This window comes from Carcharodon carcharias, chromosome 14, assembly GCF_017639515.1.
Source record: "Carcharodon carcharias isolate sCarCar2 chromosome 14, sCarCar2.pri, whole genome shotgun sequence".
Lineage (NCBI taxonomy): Eukaryota > Metazoa > Chordata > Chondrichthyes > Lamniformes > Lamnidae > Carcharodon > Carcharodon carcharias.
The window spans coordinates 75046417-75072552 of record NC_054480.1 but is presented as its reverse complement, the minus strand read 5'-3'; the positions used below and the strand labels follow the sequence as shown (position 1 = coordinate 75072552).

Genomic DNA, 26136 nt, shown 5'->3' with positions numbered 1-26136 from the left:
AGATCTTGGCGTACAAGTACACAGGTCCCTGAAGGCAGCAGTTCAAGTGGACAAGGTTGTAAAGAAGGCATATGGAATGCTCTCCTCCATTGGCAGACATAGAGAATATAAAAGTAAGGATATAATGTTGGAATTGTATAAAATACTGGTGAGGCCACAACTGGAGTATTGTGTGCAGTTCTGTCACCACATTACAGGAAGGACGTAATGGCTCTGGAGAGAGTGCAGAGGAGGTTTACAAGAGTGTTGCCAGGGTTAGAAAAGAGTAGCTATGAGGAGAGATTGGATAGGTTGGGGTTATTTTCCTTAGAACAAAGAAGGCTGAGAGGTGACTTGATTGAGGTATACAAAATTATGAGAGGAATAGATAGAGTGGACAGGATAAAATTGTTAGTTCTGTTGAAGGGTCATGAGGACTCGAAATGTCAACTTTGCTCTTCGCCGCCGATGCTGCCAGACCTGCTGAGTTTTTCCAGGTATTTCTGTTTTTGTTTAGGATAAAATTGTTTCCCTTGAGGGAGAATTCTAGAACCAGGGGACGTAGATTCAAGATAAGTGGCAGAAGGTGTAGAGAGGACACGAGGAAGAACTTTTTTACACAGAGGTTAGTGGGTGTCTGGAATTCGCTACCCAAGTTGGTGGTAGAAGCAGAAACTTTAAACTCTTTTAAAAAGTGCTGTAAGCTGCAGGACCATGGGCCGGGTGCAGGAAGGTGGGATTAGAAAGCGCACCTGGGTGGCATGGACAAGATGGGCCAAATGGCCTCCTTCTGTGCTGTAACTTTTCTATGGTTCTATAGAGGTTGTTTCTTGGAGCAATATGTTGTGGAACCAACCAGGGAGCAGGCTATTCTGGATTTGGTTTTGTGTAATAAGATGCGATTAATTAATGATCTCATAGTAAAGGATCCTCTAGGGAAGAGTGATCATAGCATGCTAGAATTTCAAGTTCAGTTTGAGAGCGAGAAACTTGAGTCCCACACTAGTGTTTTGGAGTTAAACAAAGGTGACTACATAGGCATGAGGATAGATTTGGCCCTAGTGGACTGGGCAGGAAGACTACAAGGCAGGACAGTTGATGAACAGTGGCAGATATTTAAGGAGATATTCAATTCCTCTAAGTAAAATAGATTCCAAAGAGGAAGAAAGATGGTAAGAGGGGGGAAAAGCATCCATGGCTAAGCAAGCAAGTTAAGGGTAACATAAAGGCAAAAACTAAGGCATACCAAATTGCAAAGCTCAGTGGCAGGCTGGAAGATTGGGAAACTTTTAAAGATCAACAAAGGGTTACTAAAACATAATAAAAAGTGCAAAGGTAAACTATGAAAGAAAATGAGTGCAAAATGTAAAAACTGATAGCAAAAGCTTCTACAAGTATATAAAAGGAAAGGGAGTAGCTAAAGTGAATGTTGGTCCCTTGGAGGATGAGACTGGGGAGTTAATAGTGGGGAACGCAGAAATGGCAGGGATGTTTAATCAATATTTTGCCTCAGTTTTCATGATGGAGGACACTTGTACTGCTCCAATAGTAACAGGGAGTGCAGAGGGTATAGAGGATGAGGAACTTTGAACAATCACCATCACTAGGGAGAAATTACTGAGCACACTATTGGGATTAAAGGGTGACAAGTCCCCAGGACCTGAAGGCCTACATCCCAGGGTCTTAAAGGAAGTAGCAGCGGAGGTAGTGGGTGCATTGGCTATAATATTCCAAACTTCCTTGGATTCTGGAAAGGTTCCAGAGGATTGGAAAAATGCTAATATAACACCCTTATTCAAAAATGGGGGAGCCAGAAAGTAGAAAACTATAGACCAGTTAGTTTAATGTCTGCTGTTGGGGAAATTATTGGAATCCATTATTAAGGAAGTAGTAATGGGGCATTTGGAAAGTCAAAATGCAATCCACCAGACTCAGCATGGTTTTACGAAGAGTAAATTGTGTTTAACTAATTAGCTAGAGTTCTTTGAAGATGTGACAAGCAAAGTGGATAATGGGGATCCTATGGATATGGTATATCTGGACTTCCAGAAGGCCTTTGATAAGGTGCTGCACAAAAGATTAATACACAAGATAAGATCACATGGAGTTAGGGGTAATATATTAGCTTAGATAGAGGATTGGCTAACCAACAGAAATCAGAGGGTCGGGATAAATGGGTCTTTTTCTGGATGGCAAGCTGTAACTAGTGGGGTGTCACAGGGTTCGGTCCTTGGGCCCCAACTATTTATAATCTATATTAATGACTTGGATTCAGGGATAGAAGGTATTATTGTTAAATTTGCAGATGACACCAAAATAGGTGGGAAAGTAAATTGCAATGAAGAAATAAGAAATTTACAAATGGATATGGCCAGGTTAGGTGAATGGGCCAAAATTTGACAGATGGAGTTTAACGTGAGGAAGTGTGAGGTTATCCATTTTGGTAAGAAGAATAAAAAGGCGACATTATTTAAATGGAGAGAAACTTCAGAATGCTTCAGTGCAGAGGGATGTGGGTGTCCTCCTGCATGAATCGCTGAAAGCTAGTATGCAGGTACAGCAGGTAATAAGGAAGGCAAATGGAATTTTGGCATTTATTGCTAAAGGAATAGAGTATAAAATAGCGAAGTGTTGTTGCAACTGTACAAGGCATTGGTGAGACCGCACCTGGAGTACTGTGCACAGTTTTGGTCCCCTTACTTGAGGGAGGATGTAGTTGCACTGGAGATGGTTCAGAGGAGATTCACAGGATTGATTCCAGAGATGTGGGGCTTGTCTTATGAGGACAGATTGAGCGGTTTAGGCCTATACTTGCTAGAGTTTAGAAGGATGAGAGGAGATCTAATTGAGGTATATAAAATGCTAAAGGGGATAGACAAAGTAGACATGGAGCGGATGTTTCCCCTTGTGGGGCATTCTAGAACGAGAGGCCATAGTTTTAGGCTAAGGGGTGGTAGATTTAAATCAGAGATGAGGAGGAATTACTTTTCTCAAAGGGTCGTGAATCTGTGGAATTCACTATCTCAGAGTGCAGTGGATGTTGGGACGCTGAATAAATTTAAGGAGGAGATAGACAGATTTTTAATTAGTAATGGGTTGAAAGGTTATGGCGAGAGGGCAGGAAATTGGAGTTGAGGCCAAAATGAGATCAGCCATGATCAGAATTACCTGGAAAGTTCTGTTGAAGGGTCATGAGGACTCGAAATGTCAACTCTTTTCTTCTCTGCCGATGCTGCCAGACCTGCTGAGTTTTTCTAGGTAATTCTGCTTTTGTTTTGGATTTCCAGTATCCGCAGTTTTTTGTTTTTATCAGCCATGATCATATTGAATGGCGGGGCAGGCTTGAGGAGCTGAATTGCCTACTCCTGCTCCTTGTTCTTATGTTATGTTCTTTATGAAACGTTAACTCTGTCTTTCTCTCCACAGATGCTGTCAGACCTGCTGACATTTTCCAGCATTTTTTGTTTTTGTTTCAAATTTCCAGCATCCGCAGTATTTTGCCTTTGGATTTGTCCTGCTTTTTGTGGACAGGATATACCTGGTCAATTTTCCACAGAGCCGGGTAGATGCCAGTGTTTTAGCTGTACTGTAACAGCTTGGCTAGGGGTGTGGCAAGTTCTGGAGCACAAGTCTTCAGTACTATTGCCAGAATATTGTTAGGGCCCATAGCCTTTGCAGTATCCAGTGCCTTCAGCCGTTTCTTGATATCACCTGAAGTGAGTCAAATTGACTGAAAACTGGCATCTGTGATGCTGGGGACCTCCGGAGGAGACCGAGAGGAATCATCCACTCGGCACTTCTGACTGAAGATTGATTGTAAATGCTTCAGTCTTATCTTTTGCACTGATGTGCTGGGCTCCCCCATCATTGAGGATGTGGATATTTGCGGAGCCTCCTGCTCCAGTGAGTTGTTTAATTGTCCACCATCATTCACAACTGGATGTGGCAGAACTGCAAAGCTTAGATCTGATCCATTGCTTGTGGGATTGCTTAGCTGTCTATCACTTGCTGCTTATGCTTTTGGCATGCAAGTGGTCCTGTGTTGTAGCTTCACCAGGCTGTCCATTAACCAGTTCTTAATCTATGCCAGTACATTCCCCCCAATTTACTGTGCTCTAATTTTGTTTACTAACCTCTAGTATGGGCCCTTGTCAAAAGCTTTCCGAAAATCTAAATATACCACATCCACCAGTTCGTTCTTATCTATTCTGCTCATCATCCCCTTTATTATAGATTCTGCATTTTCCCTACAAAGGTGTCAGGCTAACATGTCAATAATTCTCCATTTTCTCTCTCCCTCCTTTCTTACATTGTCTCTACCCAAATTGTTTCAACACCTTGATCTTTAAAACTAAGGTCTCACTATTGTACTAATGCCATCCTTAATTAACAAAACCACCCCACCACCCTTTCCTAGCTTCCTGTCCTTTCGAAATGTCAAATACCTTTGAATATTCCGGTCCCAGCCTTGGTCACTTTGCAGCCAAGTCTCTGTAATGACTATCACACATAATTATTACTATTTGTGCTGACAATTCATCCAATTTATTACGAATGCTACACACATTCAGATACAATACCTTTAGTTCTGTCTTTTTGCTATTTTTGAAAACTCTGGCCTTACTTTCTGGCATACTCCTTTGTTTGTATGTTCTGTTCCCTCCTGACTTGCTCTGATTATCATTACCATTATTGCTACCTTGATCTCTCGCCTTGTCCTTTCCCTTTAATTTAGCATATCTTCCCTCGCATGATCCTTCACCCCCACTATTTAGCTTAAAACCCTCTACCGCACTAGTTATACAACTCACCAGAACTCTGGTCCCACACGGTCCCAAAAGTACAACTCCCATTTTCCATAGTACTGGTGCCCCCACCGAATCAAAACCCATTATTCCCACACCAATCTTCGGACCGCACATTCAGCTCCCTAATCTTATTTAACCAATGCCTCTTTGCTCATGGTTCAGGTAGTAATCCAGAGATTACCAACTTTGAGTTTCGGCTCGGCTTTTTAATTAATTAACCCCTAGCTGCTCGTTCTCCCTCAGCAGAATCTCTCTCGTGGTTCTACCTATGCCTATTGGTACTTATGTGGATCACAACCACTGGATTCTCCTCCTCCCACTGCAAGTTTCTATACAGCCCCATGCAGACGTCCCGAACCCAGGCACTGAACAGGCCATCTAGACTCTCCCTTTCAACTGCAGAGAACTGCCTCTATCCCCCTGATCATACTGTCCCCTGCCCTACCACAATTTTTCTATTTATTCCCCGACTTGAAAGGCTTCTTGTGCCATGGTGCCATGGTCATTTTACTCACCGCAGCCCCCACTCTCACCCATACATACTAAAATAAACTCAAATCTGTTGGACAATTACAAGGGCTGAAGCTCCTCCACTTTTGCCTTCTCGATCCCCTTACCTGCCTTGCTCACGGTCACACCCTCCTGTTCCTGACCATTGACCAAATTAGAAGATCCTAGCCTTAGCAATTATGTTGTTCTGTATCCCAGTGTCCCTGTGTCCCAGTGACCTTGCATTCTGTATCCCAGTATTACTGAGCTGTGTCCCAATGTTACTATGTTCTGTATCCCAGTGTCACTGCATTCTGAGTCCCAGTGTCACTGTGTTCTGAGTCCCAGTGTCACTGTGTTCTGAGTCCCAGTGTTACTGTGTTCTGAGTCCCAATGTCAGTGTGTTCAGAGTCCCAGCGTTACTACGTTTTGTGCCCAGAGTTACTATGTTCTGTATCCCAATGTTTCTGAGTTCTGTGTCCCAGAGTTACCGCATTCTTTATCCCAGTGTTACTGCATTTTGTATCCCCGTGTCACTGTGTTCAGAGTCCAAGTGTGACTGCAGTCTGTATCCCTGTGTTACTGTATTCTGTGTCCCAGTGTGACTACCTTCTGTGTCCCAGTGTTACTGTGTTCTGAGTCCTAGTGTAACTGCGTTCTGAGTTCCAGTGTTACTGCATTCTGTGTTCCAGTATTACCGCATTCTGTGTCCCAGTGTTACTACATTCTGTATCCCAGTGTTACTGCACTCTATATCCCAATATTACCGCATTCTGTGTCCCAGTGTTACTACATTCTGTATCCCAGTGTTACTGCATTCTATATCCCAGTGTTACTGCATTCTGTGTCCTAGTGTTACTGTGTTCTGTGTTGCAGTAATAGTGTGTTCTGCATCCCAGTATTTCTGCGTTATGTTTCCCATGGTTACTGCGTTCTGAGTCCCAGTGTTACTGCGTTGTGGATCCCAACGTTACTGCGTTCTGTGTTTCTGTGTTACTAAGTTCTGTGCTCCAGTCTTAGTGCATTCTAAACCCCAGTGTTACTGCTTTCTGTGTCCCTGTGCTGCTGCGTTCTGAACCCCATTGTTGCTAAGTTCTGTGTCCCTGTGCTACTTGTGTTCTCTGTCGCCGTGTTACTGCGTTCTGTATCCCAGTGTTACTGCATTATGAGTCCCTTTGCTACAGCGTTCTGTACCCCAATGATACTACATTCTGTATCCCAATGTTACTGCATTCTGTGTCTCAGTGTTACTGTGTTATGTATCCCACTATTATTGCGTCGAGTCCCAGTGTTACTGTATTCTGAGACCCAGTTTACTGCGTTCTGTATCCCAGTATTACTGTGTTATGTTTCCCACTAATTAATGCAATCTGTGTCCTATGTTCCAGCATTCTGGGTCCCAGTTTTCCTGCGTTATGCACCCAACTGCAACTGTATTCTGAGTCCCAGTGTTACTGCATTCTGTATCTCACTGTTACTGCATTCTGAGTCCCTATGTTACTGTGTTGTGTGTTCAGCGTTACTGCGTTCTGTATTCCAGCGATGCTGTTTTCTATGCCCCAATGTTACAACGTTCTGTACCTCAGTGTTAAAGTTCAGTATCTCAGTATTATTGTGTCCTCTGTCCCAGTGTTATGACATTCTGTATCCCAGTGTTACTGCATTCTGAGCCCAAATGTTACTATGTTCTGTGTCCCAGTGTTACTGTGTTCTGAGTCCTAGTGTAACTGCGTTCTGAGTTCCTGTGTTACTGCGTTCTCTATCCCAGTGTTAGTGCATTCTGAGTCGCAGTGCCAGTGCATTCTGAGTCCCAGTGTTACTATGTTTTGATCCCAGAGTTACTGCATTCTGTATCCCAATGTTACTATGTCCCAGTGTTACAGCGTACTGCATCCCAGTGTTACTGCATTCTGTATCCCAGTGTTACTGCATTTTGTGTCTCAGTGTTACTACATTCTTTTTCCCAGTGTTACTGCATTCTGTATCCCAGTGTTACTGTGTTCTGTATCCCAGTGTTACCACATTCTGTGTCTCAGTGTTACTGCGTTCTGTGCCCCAGTGTTACCCATTCTGTGTCTCAGTGTTACCACATTCTGTATCCCTGTGTTACTACATTCTGTATCCCAGTGTTACTTCGTTCTGTATCCCAGTGTTACTACATTCTGTATCCCAGTGTTACTGCGTTCTGTATCCCAGTGTTACTGCGTTCTGTGTCTCAGTGTTACTGCATTCTGTGTCACAGTGTTACTGCGTTCTGTGCCCCAGTGTTACTACATTCTGTATCTGTGTTACTGCGTTCTGTATCCCAGTATTACCCATTTTGTGTCTCAGTGTTACTACATTCTTTATCCCAGTGTTACTGCATTCTGTATCCCAGTGTTACTGTGTTCTGTATCCCAGTGTTACCACATTCTGTGTCTCAGTGTTACTGCGTTCTGTGCCCCAGTGTTACCCATTCTGTGTCTCAGTGTTACCACATTCTGTATCCCTGTGTTACTACATTCTGTATCCCAGTGTTACTTCGTTCTGTATCCCAGTGTTACTCATGCTGTGTCTCAGTGTTACTACATTCTGTATCCCTGTGTTACTACATTCTGTATCCCAGTGTTACTGCGTTCTGTATCCCAGTGTTACTGCGTTCTGTGTCTCAGTGTTACTGCATTCTGTGTCACAGTGTTACTGCGTTCTGTGCCCCAGTGTTACTACATTCTGTATCTGTGTTACTGCGTTCTGTATCCCAGTATTACCCATTTTGTGTCTCAGTGTTACTACATTCTTTATCCCAGTGTTACTGCATACTATATCCCAGTGTTACTATGTTCCGTATCCCAGTGTTACCACATTCTGTGTCTCAGTGTTACTGCATTCTGTGTCACAGTGTTACTGCGTTCTGTGCCCCAGTGTTACTACATTCTGTATCTGTGTTACTGCTTTCTGTATCCCAGTGTTACCCATTCTGTGTCTCAGTGTTACTACATTCTGTATCACTGTGTTACTACATTCTGTATTCAAGTGTTACTGCATTCTGTATCCCAGTGTTACCCATTCTGTGTCTCAGTGTTACTGCATTCTGTGTCACAGTGTTACTGCATTCTGAGCCCCAGTGTTACTACATTCTGTATCTGTGTTACTGCTTTCTGTATCCCAGTGTTACCCATTCTGTGTCTCAGTGTTACTACATCCTGTAACACTGTGTTATTGTGTTCCGTATCCCAGTATTACTGCATTCTGTGTCCCAGTGTTACGACATTCTGTATCCCAGTGTTACTACATTCTGTATCCCAGTGTTACTGCATTCTGTGTCTCAGTGTTACTGTGTTATTTATCCCACTGTTACTGCATTGAGTACCAGTGTTACTGCATTCTGTATGCCAGTGTTACTGTGTTCCGTACCCCAGTGTTACTGCATTCTGTGTCTCAGCGTTACTACATTCTGTGTCCCAGTGTTACTGCATTCTGTGCCCCAGTGTTACTACATTCTGTGCCCCCGCGTTACTTCTTTCTGTATCCCAGTGTTATTGCATTCTGTACTCCAGTGTTACTGTGTTCTGTGTCTCAGTGTTACCCATTCTGTGTCTGTGTTACTGCATTCTGTATCCCAGTGTTACTGTGTTCCATACCTCAGTGTTACTGCATTCTGTGTCTCAGCGTTACTGCATTCTGTGCCCCAGTGTTACTGCGTTGTGCCCCAGCGTTACTACATTCTGTGCCCCAGTGTTACCACATTCTGTGCCCCATTGTTACTTCTTTCTGTATCCCAGTGTTATTGTATTCTGTACTCCAGTGTTACTGTGTTCTGTGTCTCAGTGTTACCCATTCTGTGTCTCAGTGTTACTGCATTCTGTGTCACCGTGTTACTGCGTTCTGTGCCCCAGTGTTACTACATTCTGTATCTGTGTTACTGCTTTCTGTATCCCAGTGTTACCCATTCTGTGTCTCAGTGTTACTACATCCTGTAACACTGTGTTACTGTGTTCCGTATCCCAGTATTACTGCATTCTGTGTCCCAGTGTTACGACATTCTGTATCCCAGTGTTACTACATTCTGTATCCCAGTGTTACTGCATTCTGTGTCTCAGTGTTACTGTGTTATTTATGCCACTGTTACTGCATTGAGTACCGGTGTTACTGCATTCTGTATCCCAGTGTTACTGCATTCTGTGTTTCAGTGTTACTACATTTACTGTCTTAGCGTTACTACATTCTGTGTCCCAGTGTTACGACATTCTGTATCCCAGTGTTACTACATTCTGTGCCCCAGTGTTACTAGATTCTGTGCCCCAGCGTTACTTCATTCTGTGTCTCAGTGTTACTACATTCTGTGCCCCAGCGTTACTTCTTTCTGTATCCCAGTGTTATTGCATTCTGTACTCCAGTGTTACTGTGTTCTGTGTCTCAGTGTTACCCATTCTGTGTCTCAGTGTTACTGCATTCTGTATCCCAGTGTTACTGTGTTCCATACCTTAGTGTTACTGCATTGTGTCTCAGTGTTACTGTGTTATTTATGCCACTGTTACTGCATTGAGTACCGGTGTTACTGCATTCTGTATCCCAGTGTTACTGCATTCTGTGTCTCGGTGTTACTACATTCACTGTCTTAGCGTTACTACATTCTGTGTCCCAGTCTTACTGTGTTCTGTATCCCAGTGTTACTGCGTTCTGTATCCCAGTGTTACTGCATGCTGTGTCTCAGTGTTACTGCATTCTGTGTCTCAGTGTTACTACATTCTGTATCCCAGTGTTACTACATTCTGTGTCCCAGTGTTACTGCATTCCGTATCCCAGCGTTACTACATTCTGTATCCCAGTGTTACTGCATTCTGTGTCTCAGTGTTACTGTGTTATGTATCCCACTGTTACTGTATTGAGTCCCAGTGTTACTGCATTCTATAGCCCAGTGTTACTGTGTTCTGTGTTGCAGTAATAGTGTGTTCTGCATCCCAGTATTTCTGCGTTATGTTTCCCATGGTTACTGCGTTCTGAGTCCCAGTGTTACTGCATTGTGGATCCCAATGTTACTGCGTTCTGTATCTCTGTGTTACTGAGTTCTGTGCTCCAGTCTTAGTGCATTCTAAACCCCAGTGTTACTACTTTCTGTGTCCCTGTGTTACTGTGTTCTCTATCACAGTGTTACTGTGTTCTGTATCCCAGTGTTACTGCACTAATAATCCCGTTGCTACTGTGTTGTGTACCCCAAAGATACTACATTTTGTATCCCAGTGTTACTGCATTCTGTGTCTCAGTGTTACTGTATTATATATCCCACTGTTACCGCGTTGAGTCCCAGTGTTACTGTATTCTGAGACACAGTTTATTGCATTCTATGTCGCTGTGTTACTGTATTCTGAGACCCAGTTTACTGTGTTCTGTATCCCAGTACTCCTGTGTTATGCTTCCCACTGTTACCGCAATCTGTGTCCCATGTTCCAGCATTCTGGGTCCCAGTTTTCCTGCGTTGTGTACCCAACTGTAACTGTATTCTGAGTCCCAGTGTTACCGCATTATGTATCCCAGTGTTAATGCATTCTGAAACAGCGTGTTACTGAATTCTGGGTCCCAGTGTTACGGCATTCTGAGTCTCATTATTACTGTGTTCTGTGTCCCAGTGTTACTCTGTTATGAGTCCCTATGTTACTGTGTTGTGTGTTCAGCGTTACTGCGTTCTGTATTCCAGTTTTACTTTGTTCTATGTCCCAGTGTTACGACATTCTGTACCTCAGTGTTACGGTTCAATATCTCAGTATTACTGTGTTCTCTGTCCCAATGTTATGACATTCTGTATCCCAATGTTACTGCATTCTGAGCCCAAATGTTACTGTGTTCTGTGTCCCAGTGTCACTGTGTTCTGTAAGCCAATGTTAGTGCATTCTGTTTACTAGTGTTAGTGCATTCCATTTACGAGCATTGCTACATTCTGTATCGCAGTTTAACTGTATCCTGAGCCCCAATCTTCAAGCATTCTGAGTCCCATTGTTCCTGCGATATGTATCCCACTGTGACTGCATTCTGGGTCCCAGTGTTACTGCGTTCTGTGTCCCAGTGTTACTGCGTTCTGTGTCCCAGTGTTACTGCGTTCTGTGTCCCAGTGTTACTGCGTTCTGTCCCAGTGTTACTGCATTCTGTGTCCCAGTATTCCTGAATTCTGAGTCCCAGTGTTACTGGATTTTGTGTCCCAATGTTACTGCGTTCTGTGTCCCAGTGTTACTGCATTCTGAGTCCCAGTGTTACTGGATTTTGTGTCCCAATGTTACTGCGTTCTGTGTCCCAGTGTTACTGCATTCTGAGTCCCAGTGTTACTGCATTCTGAGTCCCAGTGTTACTGGATTTTTTGTCCCAATGTTACTGCGTTCTGTGTCCCAGTGTTACTGCGTTCTGTGTCCCAGTGTTACTGCGTTCTGTATCCCAGTGTCACTGCACTCTGTGTCTTAGTGCCACTGCATTACGTATCCCACTGTTAATGCATTAAGTCCCAGTGTTACTGCATTCTGTATCCCAGTGTTACAGCATTTTGTACCTCAGTAGTACAGCATTCAGTATCTCAGTATTACTCTCTTCTCTGTCCCGGTGTTACAGCATTTTCTATGCCAGTGCTACTGCATTCTGAACCCCAATGTTACTACATTCTGAGTCCCAATGTTACTGCGTTCTGTGTCCCAGTGTTACTGTGTTCTGTGTCCCAATGTTACTGCGTTCTGTGTCCCAGTATTACTGCGTTCTGTGTCCCAGTGTTACTGCGTTCTGTGTCCCAGTGTTACTGCGTTCTGTATCCCAGTGTTCCTGCATTCTATGTCCCAGTGTTACTGCATTTTGTGTCCCAGTGTTACTGCGTTCTGTGTCCCAGTGTTACTGCGTTCTGAGTCCTAGTGTTACTGCGTTATGCATCCCACTGTTACTGCATTCATAGTCCCTGTGCTACTGCGTTCTGTACGCCAATAATACTACTGTGTTCTGTGTCCAAGTGTTGCTGCATTCTAAGTCCCAGTGTTACTGCTTTCCTTATATATGTATTACTGTGTTCTGTGTCCCAGTCTTACTGCATTCTCTATCCCAGTATTTCTGAATTCTGTGTCCCAGTGTTACTGCGTTCCGTATCCCAGTGTTACTGCATCATGAGTCCCATTGTTACTGCATTCTTAGTCCCCATGATACTGTGAGCTGTATCCCAGTGTTATTGCATTGTGAGTCCCAGTGTTACTCCGTTCTGTGTCCCAGTGTTGCTGCATTCTGAGTCGCTGTGTTGCTGTGGTCGGAGTCCCAGTATTACTGTATTCTGTGTTCCAGTATTACTGCGTTCTATATCCCAGTGTTACTGCACTCTGGATCCCAATGACATTGTGTTCTGTGTTCTGTGTTCCAGTGTCACTGAGTTCTGTATCCCAGTGTTACTGCATTCTGGGTCCCAGTGCCACTGCATTCTGCGGCCATTGTTACTGCGTTTTGTGTCCCAGTGTTGCTGCATTCTGAGTTGCTGTGTTACTGTGGTCTGAGTCCCAGTATTACTGCATTCTGTGTCCCTGTGTTACTGCGTTCTGGATCCCAGTGACACTGTGTTCTGTGTCCCAGTGTCACTGAGTTCTGTATCCCAGTGTCACTGAGTTCTGTATCCCAGTGTCACTGAGTTCTGTATCCCAGTGTCACTGCATTCTGTATCCCAGTGTTACTATGTTCTGTATCCCACTGTTGCTGCGTTCTGAGTCCCAGTGATACTGCATTCGGTGTCCTAATGTTCCAGCATTCTGTATCCCAGTGTTACTGCGTTCTGAGTCCAAGTGTTACTATGTTATACATCCCATTGTTAATGCATTCTGAGTCCCAGTGCTACTGCATTCTGTACCCTAGTGTTACTATGTTCTGTGTCCCAGTGCTACTGCTTTCTTTATATCAATGTTACTGTGTTCTGTATCCTAGTGTTATTGCATTCAGAGTCCCACTGTTACTGCATTCTAAGTCCCCATGTTACCGCGTTCTGTATCCCAGCGTTACTGCATTCTGTATCCCGGTGTTACTGCATTCTGTACCTCCGTATTCCAGTGTTCTGTATCCCAGTATTACTGCATTCTGTATCCCAGTGTTACTGTGTTCTGAGTCCCAGTGTTAGTGCCTTCTGAATCCCGGTGTTATTGAGTTCTGTGTCCCAGTTCTGACTCTCAAGGTTACTGCGTTTTGTGCCTCGGTGTTAATGTGTTCTGTATCCCAGTATTACTGTGCTCTGAGTCCCAATGTTACCATGTTCTGTGTCCCATTGTTACTGCTTTCGTTCTCTCAGTGTTACTGTGTTCTGTATCCCAGTGTTCTGTATCCCAGCGTTCTGAGTCCCAGTGTTACTGCATTCTGTATCCCAGCGTTACTGCATTATGAGTCCCTGAGCTACTGCACTCTGTACCCCAAAGATACTACGTTCTGTCTACCCAGTGTTACTGCATTCTTTGTCTGATCGTTACTGTATTACACATCCCACAGCTACTGCATTGAATCCTAGTGTTACTGCGTTCTGAGTCCCTGTGTCACTGTGTACTGCATCCCAGTATTCCTGCGTTATGTTTATCAGTGTTACTGCGTTCTGTGTCGCAGTGTTACTGCTTTCCTTATATCAGTATTACTTTGTTCTGTGTCCCAGTCTTACTGTGTTCTCTATCCAGCTAGTACTGTGTGCTATGTCCCAGTGTTACAACATTCTGTATCCCTGTGTTACAGCATTCTGTATCCTAGTGTTACTGCATTCTCAGTCCCAGTGTTACTGTGTTCGGTATCCCATTGTTACTGCATTCCAAGTCCTAATGTTACTGCGTTATGTATCCTAAATGTTACTGTGTTCCGTGTCCCAGTGTTATGTATCCCAAATGTTACACTGTTCTGTATCCCAGTGTTCTGCATTCTGTTTCCAGTGTTACTGCATCCTGAATCCCAATATTATTGCATTCAGTATCCCAGTGTTACTGCATTCTGAGTCCCAGTGTTACTGCATTCTGAGTCCAAGTATTACTGCGTTATGCATCCCCCTGTTACTGCATTCTAATTCCCCATGTTACAACGTTCTGTATCCCAGTGTTACTGCATTCTGTGTCCCAGTGTTCCTGCGTTATGAATCCCAAATGTTACTGTGTTCTGTATCCCAGTGTTACTGCATTCTGGTTCCAGTGTTACTGCGTTCTGTATCCCAGCATTACTGCGCTCTACATCCCAGTGTCACTGTGCTCTGAAAGCCAACGTTACTGTGTTCTGTGTCCCTGTGTTACTGCATCCTGAATCCCAATGTTACTGCGTTCAGTATCCCAGTGTTACTGCATCCTGAGTCCCACTGTTACTGTGTTCTGAGTCCAAGTGTTACTATGTTATGCATCCCCCGTTACTGCATTCTAAGTCCCTGTGTTACTACGTTCTGTATCCCGGTATTATTACATTCTGTAGCCCAGTGTTACTGTGTTCTGAGTCCCAGTGTTAGTGCCTTCTGAATCCCAGTGTTATTGAGTTCTGTGTCCCAGTTCTGACTCTCAATGTTTCTGCATTTAGTGCCTCGGTGTTAATGTGTTCTGTATCCCAGTATTACTGTGCTCTGTGTCCCAATGTTATTACGTTCTATGTCCCAGTGTTAATGCTTTCTTTATATCAGTGACACTGTGTTCTGTCCCAGTGTTACTGTGTTCTGTATCCTAGTGTTACTGCATCCTGAGTCCCACTGTTCCTGCGTTCTGAGTGCTAGTGTTACTGCGTTATGCATCCCACTGTTACTGCATTCTTAGTCCCTGTGCTTCTGCGTTCTGTACCCCAATAATACTACGTTCTGTATCCCAGTGTTACTGCATTCTTTGCCTAAGCGTTACTGCATTACGTATCCCACAGTTACTGTGTTGAGTCCCAGTGTTACTGCGTTCTGTGTCTAAGTGTTGCTGTATTCTGAGTCCCAGTGTCACTGTGTTCTGTATCCCAGTGTTCCTGCTTTATGTTTATCAGTGTTACTGCGTTGTGTCGCAGTGTTACTGCTTTCCTTATATATGTATTACTGTGTTCTGTGTCCCAGTCTTACTGCGTTCTCTATTCCAGTATTTCTGAATTCTGTGTCCCAGTGTTACTGCGTTCCGTATCCCAGTGTTACTGCATCATGAGTCCCATTGTTACTGCATGCTGAGCCCTAGTGTTCCTGCATTATGCATCCCAGTGTTACTGCATTCTTAGTCCCCATGATACTGCGTGCGGTATCCCAATGTTACTGCATTGTGAGTCCCAGTGTTACTGCGTTCTGTGCCCCAGTGTTGCTGCATTCTGAGTCGCTGTGTTACTGTGGTCTGAGTCCCAGTATTACTGCATTCTGTGTCCCAGTGTTACTGCATTCTGGATCCCAGTGTTACTGCATTCTGGATCCCAGTGACACTCTGTTCTGTGTCCCAATGTCACTGAGTTCTGCATCCCCGTGTTACTGCATTCTGGGTGCCACTGCATTCTGCGTCCCATTGTTACTGTGTTCTGTTTCCCAGTGTTGCTGCATTCTGAGTTGCTGTGTTACTGTGGTCTGAGTCCCAGTATTACTGCATTCTGTGTCCCAGTATTACTGTATTCTGTGAGCCAGTGTTACTGCGTTCTGGATCCCAGTGGCACTGTGTTCTGTGTCCCAGTGTCACTGAGTTCTGTATCCCAGTGTTACTGCATTGTAAGTCCCAGTGTTACTGCATTCTGTGTCCCAGTGTTGCTGCACTTTGAGTGGCTGTGTTACTGTGTTCTGTATCCCAGTATTCCTGCTTTATGTTTATCAGTGTTACTGCATTCTGTGTCGCAGTGTTACTGCTTTCTTTATATCAGTATTACAATGTTCTGTATCCCAGTCTTACTGCGTTCTTTATCCCAGTATTGCTGAATTCTGTGTCCTGGTGTTACTGCGTTCCGTATCCCAGTGTTACTGCATCATGAGTCCCATTGTTACTGTGTGCTGAGCCCTAGTGTTACTGCATTCTTAGTCCCCATCATACTGCATTCTGTATCCCAGTGTTACTGCATTGTGAGTCCCAGTGTTAATGCGTTCTGTTTCCCAGTGTTGCTGCATTCTGAGTCGCTGTGTTACTGTGGTCTGAGTCCCAGTGTTACTGCGTTCTGTATCCTAGTGTTACTACATTCTGGGTCCCAGTGCCACTGTATTCTGCATCCCATTGTTACTACATTCTGTATCTCAGTGTCGCTGGTGTTACTGCATTCTGTATCTCATTGTTACTGCATTCTAAGTCCTAGCATTACTGCGTTCTGAGTCACTGTGTTACTGCATTCGGGGTCCCACTGTTACTGCGTTTTGTGTCCCAGTGTTACTGCATTCTGAGTCCTAGTGTTATGACATTCTGTATCCTAGTGTTACTGCATTTTCTCTCCCAGTATTACTAAATTCTGTCCCTCAGTGTTACAGCAATCAATGTCTCAGTATTATTGTGATCTCTGTCCCAGTGTTACGTCAATCTGTATCCCACTATTATTGCATTCTAAGCCCCTGTGTCACTGTGTTCTGTGTCCCAGTATTACTGTGTTCTGTGACCCAGTGCTACTGCTTTCTATGTCCCTGAGTTACTGTGTTCTGAGTCCCAGTGTTGCTGCATTCTGTGGCCCAGTGTTAAGGCCTTTTCTGTCCTGGTGTTACTGCATTCTTTATCTCATCATTACATTAATTCTGGATGCCAGTGTCACTGTGTTCTGTGTCCCAGTATTACTGTGTTCTGTTTCCCAGTGTTACTGCATTCTGTATCCCAGTGTTCCTGCGTCGTGTCCCAGTGCTAGTGCATTCTGTGTCCCAGTATTACTGTGTCCTATCTCCCAGTTTCACGATTTTCTTTATCCCAATGTTGCTGCATTTTCTAGCCCAGTATTATTGCATTCTGTACCTCAGTGTTATGGCAATCAATATCTCATTATTATTGCGATCCCAGTCCCAGTGTTACATCATTCTGTATCCCTGTGTTACTGCGTTTTGTGTCCCAATGTTACTGTGTTCTGCGTCCCAGCGTTACTGCATTCTGTGTCCCAGCGTTACTGCGTTCTGTGTTCCAGTGTTACTGCATTCTGTGTCCCAGTGCTAGTGCATTCTGTGTCCCAGTGTTACTGTGCCCTGAGTCCCAGTGTTACTGTCTTCTGAGTCCCAGTGTCACTGTGTCTTGTGTCCCAGTGTTACTACATTCTGAGTCCCATTGTACTGTATTCTGAGTCCCAGTTTTATCATGTTCTGTGTCCCACTGTTAGTGTCCCATGTCTCAGTGTTACTACGTTCAGTATCCCAGTGTTACAACATTCTGTACCGCAGTATTACTGCATTCTGTATCCGTGTACCTGCTTTCAGTATTCCAGTGTTATGAGTTCTGAGTCCCAGTGTTATTGCATTCTGTAATCCTGAGTCCTGAGTCCCAATGCTAGTGCATTATGAGTCCCATTGTCAATGCGATCTGAGTACCAATATTATTGCCTTCTGTATCCCAGTGTTACTGCCCCCTGAGTCCCAGTGTTACTGCATTCTGAGTCCTAGTGTTACTGCGTTATGCATCTCACCATTACTGCATTTTGAGTCCCAGTGCTACTGCTTTCTGAGTCCCAATGTTACTGCTTTCTGAGTCCCAGTGTTACTGCTTTCTGAGTCCCAATGTTACTGCTTTCTGAGTCCCAGTGTTACTACTTTCTGAGTCCCAGTGTTACTGCTTTCTGAGTCCCAGTGTTACTGCTTTCTGAATCCCAATGTTACTGCTTTCTGAGTCCCAATGTTACTGCTTTCTGAGTCCCAGTGTTACTGTTTTCTGAGTCCCAGTGTTACTGCTTTCTGAGTCCCAATGTTACTGCTTTCTGAGTCCCAGTGTTACTGCTTTCTGAGTCCCAATGTTACTGCTTTCTGAGCCCCAGTGTCACTGCTTTCTTTATCCCAGTGTCAGTGCATCCGGAATCCTGAATCCCAGTGTCACTGCGTTCTGAGTCTTACTGCGCTATGGATCCCAGTGTTACTGCATTCTGTATACCAGTGTTATTAGTTTTTGTATCCCAGTGTTACTGCATTCTGTATCCCAGTGTTATTGGTTTCTGTATCCCAGTGTTACTGCATTCTGTATCCCAGCGTTACTGCATTCTGAGTCCCGCTGTTACTCTCATACCTTTGTGTTCTGCTGCAGCTGTGGCCTCTGATCTCATGGCCGCTCCAATGAAAACGCCATGCTGCCAGTTGAAAGCTTCATAAACCAGAGGGACTCCTGGAACGGAATGACAAGAAATATCTTTGAAATAATGAAATTCTCCACCGTGCAATTCACACTGCATTTTTTGAATGTACCATGTTCACCTGTCTGTGCAATTATGTAGTCAGATAACACTATGAAATGGCTGTAATGTGGATTTCATTGGGACAGATAAACTATTTACCAATGGCTATAAAACTAATGTGGATTTCACTGGAAATGACAATCTACCAATTTCTATAACAAATGACTGATGTGTAATGCCAACGCTATACTCTGAGTCATCCTGAGGGCTCCTGACCTCTCTAAGCAGCAGTCCAGCACAATACTAGCACAGCTGACAGGATCTGTCTCTAATGTTTCGCTGTGTTGGTCTACAGATTAGACTATTGTACCTTTTGGCCTCCGTCCTCCGAAGACAATTCCTTCAATGGGAACCCCTTCAGGAGACTCCCAGTCTGGGTCAATGATCGGACATTGTCTGGCAGGAGTACAAAACCTGGAGTTGGGGTGCGCACATGGTTCTCCATCTTCTGGACTCCACTTTTTGTTTTTCCATGACGTCACTGTGATGTCAGGGGACAGAGTTTCATCGATCCCTTCCCAGTGAACTCCCCCATCGCTGGTCTCTGCTACATTGGTGAAAATAGTGTTCTTGCAAATAGTTTTCATTGCATTTGGATTTGTTTTTACAGATGTCCCAGGAGCTACACCAAAGAAGCCATTTTCTGGGTTGATTGCTCTCAGGTTACCTGTGGAAAGGTCCAGTAGGGACATATTAATAAACTCATTGGAATTTCACCAGGCAAAGGATAATTCCCCATCTAATCATTTCACATCTGCCGTAAACTACAGCAAGATGCCGAGACCAACAAACCTTGCTTGTTGAATTTCATCCAGGCGATGTCATCTCCCACGCACTCAACCTTCCAGCCAGGTAATGTCGGATTCATCATGGCCATGTTTGTTTTCCCACAAGCACTGGGGAAGGCAGCAGCAATGTACTTCTTCTGGCCTTTGGGATTGGTTACTCCCAGGATCTGGGGAGGGAGAGGAGAAGCTGATGAGCAAATGATATCTGTGCACTGACCCTGGGCTACAGTCTATTTGGCATTTCTGAGACTTGCAGCTTGACAAAAGAAATTTAACATGTGAAACTCAGTGTGTGTGTTCACACTGACACAGGATGTCTATTGAGCATTTTCTCACCGTCATATCTCACATGCTACACAGCTGATCCCAAATGATTTAAATTCCTCCAGTAAAATACACCCAAAATGCTTCATTTAACCTAAACTTAAGACATTATTAAGCTCAATGTCAGACTGAGAAATATTTCTTGTCAACAGGACAAGAAGGATTTACATTTATATAGCACCTTTCAATATCTCAGGGTGGCTGAAAGTACTTTTGAAGTGTAGTCACCGATGTAATGTCAGAAACGTGGCAGCCAACAAGTGCACAGCAACGTCCCACAAGCAACATTGTGATAATAGCCAAATCAACTTTTTTTAGTGATGTTGGTTAAGGGGTAAATATTGACCAGGATACCGGGGGGAAAAAAAACCCTTTAGTTTTCAAATGATGGTGTGGAGTCTTTTATGCCCTCATGAGGGACAGGATGGGACAATGTCTCATCTGAAAGATGGCAGCTCTGACTATGCAACACTTCTTCATTACTGCACTGGATTGTGGATTATGTTCTCAAATCTCTCGAATGGGTCTTGGATCCATGACCTCTGAGTCAAAGGTGAGAGGGCTACCAATTCAGCCAACACCATAATGCAGGGCTTAAGTTTAATATTCATGTTATTTCAGGAGTTTGCTTCTTTCACAGGCAAGAGTCTTACTACTGACAAACTACAGCTGTTAAAGATCCAGCAAAGAGTATCTCCTGTATTCTTACCAGCATGTGTTCAGCCAGCCATCCCTCTTCTTCAGCAATCCTGGAGGCAATGCGCAGAGCGAAGCACTTCTTCCCCAGCAGTGAGTTACCTCCATAACCGCTCCCGAATGAAATAATCTCTCTGCTCTGAGGTATGTGGGCAACCAGTGTCAGCTCAGGGTTGCAGGCCCAGTTATTGACCAGTGGCCCTAAATACAAGAGATGGATTGTCAGCCAAAGCTCTATGAAAAGCTCCTGGATCAAAGGATAAGACCCATCTCCCCTTCTCTCCCCCACACCCAGACAGCAATAATTAATCCAAAGATGCTGAATCCAAACTCACTCTTTAGTGGTAAAGGGCATCCGACTGAATGAAGGCATTTGACAAACTGGCCATTGCCCAGGGTCTCCAGTACAGTTGATCCCATGCGAGTCATGATCCTCATGCTGGCCACGACATAAGGTGAATCTGTCAGCTGGATCCCGATCTTAGACAGAGGTGACCCCACAGGTCCCATGCTGAATGGAATCAGGTACATTGTATGGCCTAGAGATTTACAGGAAGAAAGTCAATCCTAAGACTATTCTGGGATGTAATTTATTTGATCTTTAAATCCTTAAAAATACAAGATTAAGCTCAGGTACAGTGATAATGCCGGCTGTCTGTTACAGCATTTACAGAACTACAACAAATAACAAACATTGTGAGTAACGCCAAGACAGTTATCTCATCAAGGGGTTAGGATGAGCTCATAAACCACAAGAGTGGAGCTCAGAATTTCTGTCTGCTATCCAAGCCCCAAACTCCCTTGCACCTGTAATTTGTACAACCTGTACTGTGAGACACTGAGGGGTGGGATGGGGATAAAAGTTTCTTTGATCTTGGTTGCACCTCTGGCTGGCATCTGCCACCATCTGCATTCTGCATCATTCATGCCAGTTACTGAGTCTCCCTGGAATAAGCAAATTTGTCAACTACAGTGCTGTAGTTAGGGCAGCTGAATGGTGCAGATAGGATGTTTGTAAGTAGTCAGAAGCTGTCACAGTTAGCAGCAGAGATGCTGGATCCTCCTTGATAGATCAGGAGCTCCGTTTAAGGTGTTGTGTAAGGTGAGAAGCAGTCGAACAGAATGTTTGAGCAGCTTTAGTGCGATACATTCACATGGAAGAGTCAATAACTGTGACATAATCACTGCACCTTCATTGAGTAATAACTCACAAGTGGTTATGCAGAAAGAATAGCTAAGAAATATCCCAGATTGAATTAATGTCTGTACCTTTCATACATTCTGGGAATCGAGCATTGAATGCCTTTTCAAACTCCTTTTCTGACAGCCAGCACCCAAGCTGGCTGACTCCACTCTTTGCTATGGGAATGGTGTCTCTCTGCTCAGGGGTCACAATCACGGTTTTACTCTCCACACGAGCAACATCCCTGGGATCCGTGCGAGCCAACCAGCTGGAAATAGCAAACATTAATCCAATTCAGTCACAGCGATTCTTGCTTTGAGGGCGAGTCAATTGTCACCACAATTCAAGAATACATCCCTGCAATGTGTGATTGAGATTTGAAGGCTGGAACTGAAATCAGCTCCTTCATTGTCCAATATGTCCATGGTCTGAAAGCCCTTTGCAGGATGTTTCTGTGAGAAACCTAGTTTTAGACTGAATGTAATGCATCTGTGTGGTGAGACACTGTGGAAGAGAGGGGCAATGAACTTTGTGCTGTGTGTTCTATCTTTTGTTTCATATGTTGGTGAGTGTAGCAAGGTGAATACCTCTTGGACTCATGTTCTGCTACAGAAACAAACTTGCTTTTTGCCAGATTGTCAAAGTATGCCCTGTCCACAAAAAGCAGGACAAATACAACTTAGTCAATTACTGCCACATCAATCTAGTCTCAATTAGTTGGAAAGTGTCATCGACAGTGTTGTTAAGTGGCACTTACTCAGTAACAACCTGCTCACTGATGCTCAGTTTGGGTTCCACCAGGGACAATCAGCTCCAGACCTCATTGCAGCCTTGATCCAAGCATGAATAAAAGAGCTGAACTCCAAAGATAAGGCAAGAGTGACTGCCCTTGACTTCTAGGCAGCATTTGACCAAGTATGGTACCAGGCAGCCCTGGCAAAATTGAAGCCAATGTGTCTGATTGAAGTCATACTGGGCACAAAGGATGATGCCATTGTTGGAGGTCAAACATCTCAGCCCCAGGACATCGCTTCAGGAGTTCCTCAGTGTAATGTTCTAGGCCCAACCACCTTCAGCTGCTTCATCAACTATCTTCCCTACAACATAAGGTCAGAAGTGGGAATGTCCCCTGATGATTGCATAATGTTCGGCTCAGATATTGAAGCAGTCTTTGTCTATGTTCTGCAAGACCTGAACAATTTTCAGGCCTGAGCTGATTGTTGGTAAGTAACAGTTGCACCACACAAGTGGCAGGCAATGACCATCCCCCCTTGATGTTCAATGGCATTACCATTGCTGAATCCTCCACTGTCCACATCCTGGGGATTACCATTGACCAGAAACTGAACTGGAGCAGCCATATAAATACTGTGGTTGCAAGAACAGGTCAGAGGTTAGAAATACTGTGGCAAGTAACTCACCTCCTGACTCCCCAAACGTGTCCACCATCTACAAGGCACAAGTCAGGAGTGTGATCCACTTGCCTGGATGAGTGCAGCTCCAACAACATTCAAGAAGCTTGACACCATCCAGGCTAAAGCAGCCTGTTTGATTGGCACCCCATCTACTACTTTAAACATTCAGTCCCTCCACTGCTGACGCACACTGGCAGCAGTATGTACCATCTACAAGATATACTGCAGCAACTCACTTTATCAGCACTTTCCAAGCCCATGACCTCTGCCACCTAGAAGAATAAGGGTATCATTTGAATGGGAACACCACCACCTACAAGTTTCCTCCAAGTCACATACCATCCTGACTTGGAGCTATGTCGCCATTCCTTCACTGTCTCTGGGTCAAAATCCTGGAACTCCCTAACAACACAGTAGGTGTACCTTCACCAGATGAGCTATAGTTGTTTAAGAAGGTGGCTTTCCATCACTTCTCAAGGACAATCAGCACTGAGCAATAAATACTGCTCACCAGTGACAAAACCCAATCGACCACGTTGATTGTTGTAAAAACCATCTGGTTCACTAATGTCCTTTAAGGAAGGAAATCTGCCATCCTTATCTGGCCTGGCCTGGCCTACATGTGACTCCAGACCCACAGCAATGAGGTTGATTCTTAGTTGCCCTCTGAACAAGGGCACTTAGGGATGGGCAACAAATGCTGGTCTAACCAATGATGCCCACATCCCATGAATAAATAAAATAAAATACTGCCCTCCCTCAGCTGATGAATCAGTGCTGCTCCATGTTGAACACCACTTGGAGGAAGCACTGAGGGTGGCATGGGCACAGAATGCACTCTGGATGGGGGACTGCAATGTCCATCACCAAGAGTGGCTCAGTAGAACCACTACTGACTTAGCTGGCTGAGTCCTAAAGGACATAGCTGCTGGAGTGGGTCTGCAGCAGGTGGTGAAGGAACCAACAAGAGGGGAAAACATACTTGACCTCATCCTCACCAACCTTCCAGCCACAGATGCATCTGTCCATGACAATAGAAGTGACCACTGCACAGTCATTGTGGAGACAAAGTCCCACCTTCATGTTGAGGATACCCTCCATCCAGGACATCACTGCAGGGGTTCCTCAGGGTGGTGTCCTTGGCCCAACCATCTTCAACTGCTTTAGCAATGACACTCCTTCCACCATAAGGTCAAATGGGGATGTTCGCTGATGGCTGCGCAATGTTCAGCACCATTCACGATTCCTCAGATTCTGAAGCAATCCATGTCCAAATGCAGCAAGACCTGGACAATATCCAGGCTTGGGTTGACAAGTGTCAAATAAAATTCAAGCCAAACAAGTGTCAGGCAATAACCATCTCCAACAAGAGAGAATTTAACCATCACCCCTTGATGTTCAATGACATTACCATCACTGAATCCCCCACTGTAAACATCCTGGGGGTTACCATTGACCAGAAACTGAACTGGACTAGCCATGTAAATACTATGGCCACAAGAGCAGGTCAGGGGCTAGGAATTGTGCGACGAGTAACTCACCTCCTGACTTCCCAATGCCTATCCACCATCTACAAGGCACAAGTCAGGCGTGTGATGGAATACTCCCCACTTGCCTGGATGAGTCTAGCTCCCACAACACTCAAGAAGCTTGACACCGTCCAGGACAAAGCAGCCCGCTGATTGGCACCATATCCACAAACGTTCACTCTTTCCAACACCGATGCATAGTAGCAACAGTGTGTACCATCTTCAAGATGCACTGCAGGAATTTACCAAGAGTCCATTGACAGCACCTTCCAAACCCATGACCACTACCATCTTGAAGGACAAGGGCAGCAGATAGATAGGAACACAAGCACCTGGAAGTTCCCCTCCAAGTAACTCACCATCCTGCTTGGAAATATATCGCTGTTCCTTCACTGTTGCTGAATCAAAATCCTGAAACCCCTTTCCTAACAGCACTGTGGGTATACCTACACCACATGGACTGCAATGGTTCAAGAAGGCAGCTCACCTTCTCAAGGCCAACTAGGGATGGGCAATAAATGCTGGCTCAGCCAGTGAAGCCCACATCCCGTGAATGAATAAAAAAAATTGTGGTGTGTTTGATTCTGTGAGTCTGTTTACTATCGATGCTCACTGTGCTCGATTAGTTAAGCCTGGATGTGGACTCAGAAAAAAGTCAACAAACTGTAGAAAGAGCTGGAAACTAGAGCTGAAGCACGGAGTAGACATTTTAAAACACTCTAACTAATAAAATCTGTTACACACATTAAATCTCGTGTCATATCTGCATAGCTCTGAGGTATAAAATATACAACAGTGTTGATACATATTGGTGGGACAAAGTAGAGGGAGTTTTGCTCAGCATGTAACCCTTGTATACCTGACCTGGGAATGCATGTCACTGATGCAAAAGTGAAAAATTGCATGCCTAAAATTGACAAGCACAATAAAACTTTATCAAAATGTGTAGACTTGTAGAGGAGAAATCTGCTCACCAGTTTTGATACTTGTGCAAGCGTTTGATCATCCCTTGCTCTTCCATCAGGGACAAAATCTGCCTGTTTTCTTCCTCACTGCCATCACAGATGTGAATACTGTCCGGCTGACACAGCTTTGCATTTTGTTCAACAAAGTCTCTCACTGCAGAGCTCAAGGTGTTCAGATCCCCCTGAACCACATTCAGAGGGAGCTGGGGCTGAGACTGGATCTGTGCGGCCATGTCTTCTTCAAGAAACGGATTGGAAAGAGCCTGTAAAACAATTATAACGTCACTGCGAAGAGCGGCCAGAATGCACTGGTGTTGTGTCACTGAGCAACTCACTGAATTTGAAATTCATTTCTAATTGGTCAGGTTGCTTATATTTACTGGCATGTGGTATTTTGACACTTTTTGTACATTAAATGTGTACAGCGTGTCCACAAACTCAACTTCATTCAGCGTGTTGTACAACTGAATGATAATGTTCTGCACATTTTGTTTCTAAAAATTGCAATGGAATCTTGAATATTAATAACAGTGCTACCACAGCCACAATTTGCTTGTTATTTACCTTTCTTACTATGGCTTAAAATTCCATATACAGATCATAAGACAAATGAAGAGGCGCTTGAAATTGCAAGAGCAAAAAGCAAAAACTAAAAAGTGACATCCAGAAAAGATAATGTCAATATTTCCTC

The 26136-nt window shown here is 44.3% G+C and overlaps 1 protein-coding gene across 1 annotated transcript in view; it reads right to left on the bottom strand.

Moving 5' to 3' along the window:
- LOC121287105 (phosphoenolpyruvate carboxykinase, cytosolic [GTP]-like) overlaps positions 1-25678 on the bottom strand; it is an 834642-nt gene extending 808964 nt beyond the window's left edge. Inside the window, exons 1-7 of the mRNA XM_041204653.1 lie at positions 25455-25678; positions 21623-21804; positions 20689-20892; positions 20367-20554; positions 19338-19500; positions 18856-19212; positions 18380-18475 (exon numbers count right to left, since the gene is read on the bottom strand). Coding sequence (XP_041060587.1) covers positions 18380-18475; positions 18856-19212; positions 19338-19500; positions 20367-20554; positions 20689-20892; positions 21623-21804; positions 25455-25678 — 1414 coding nt within the window. The remainder of the gene's footprint in view (positions 1-18379; positions 18476-18855; positions 19213-19337; positions 19501-20366; positions 20555-20688; positions 20893-21622; positions 21805-25454) is intronic.
- Positions 25679-26136: the final 458 nt, after the last annotated feature.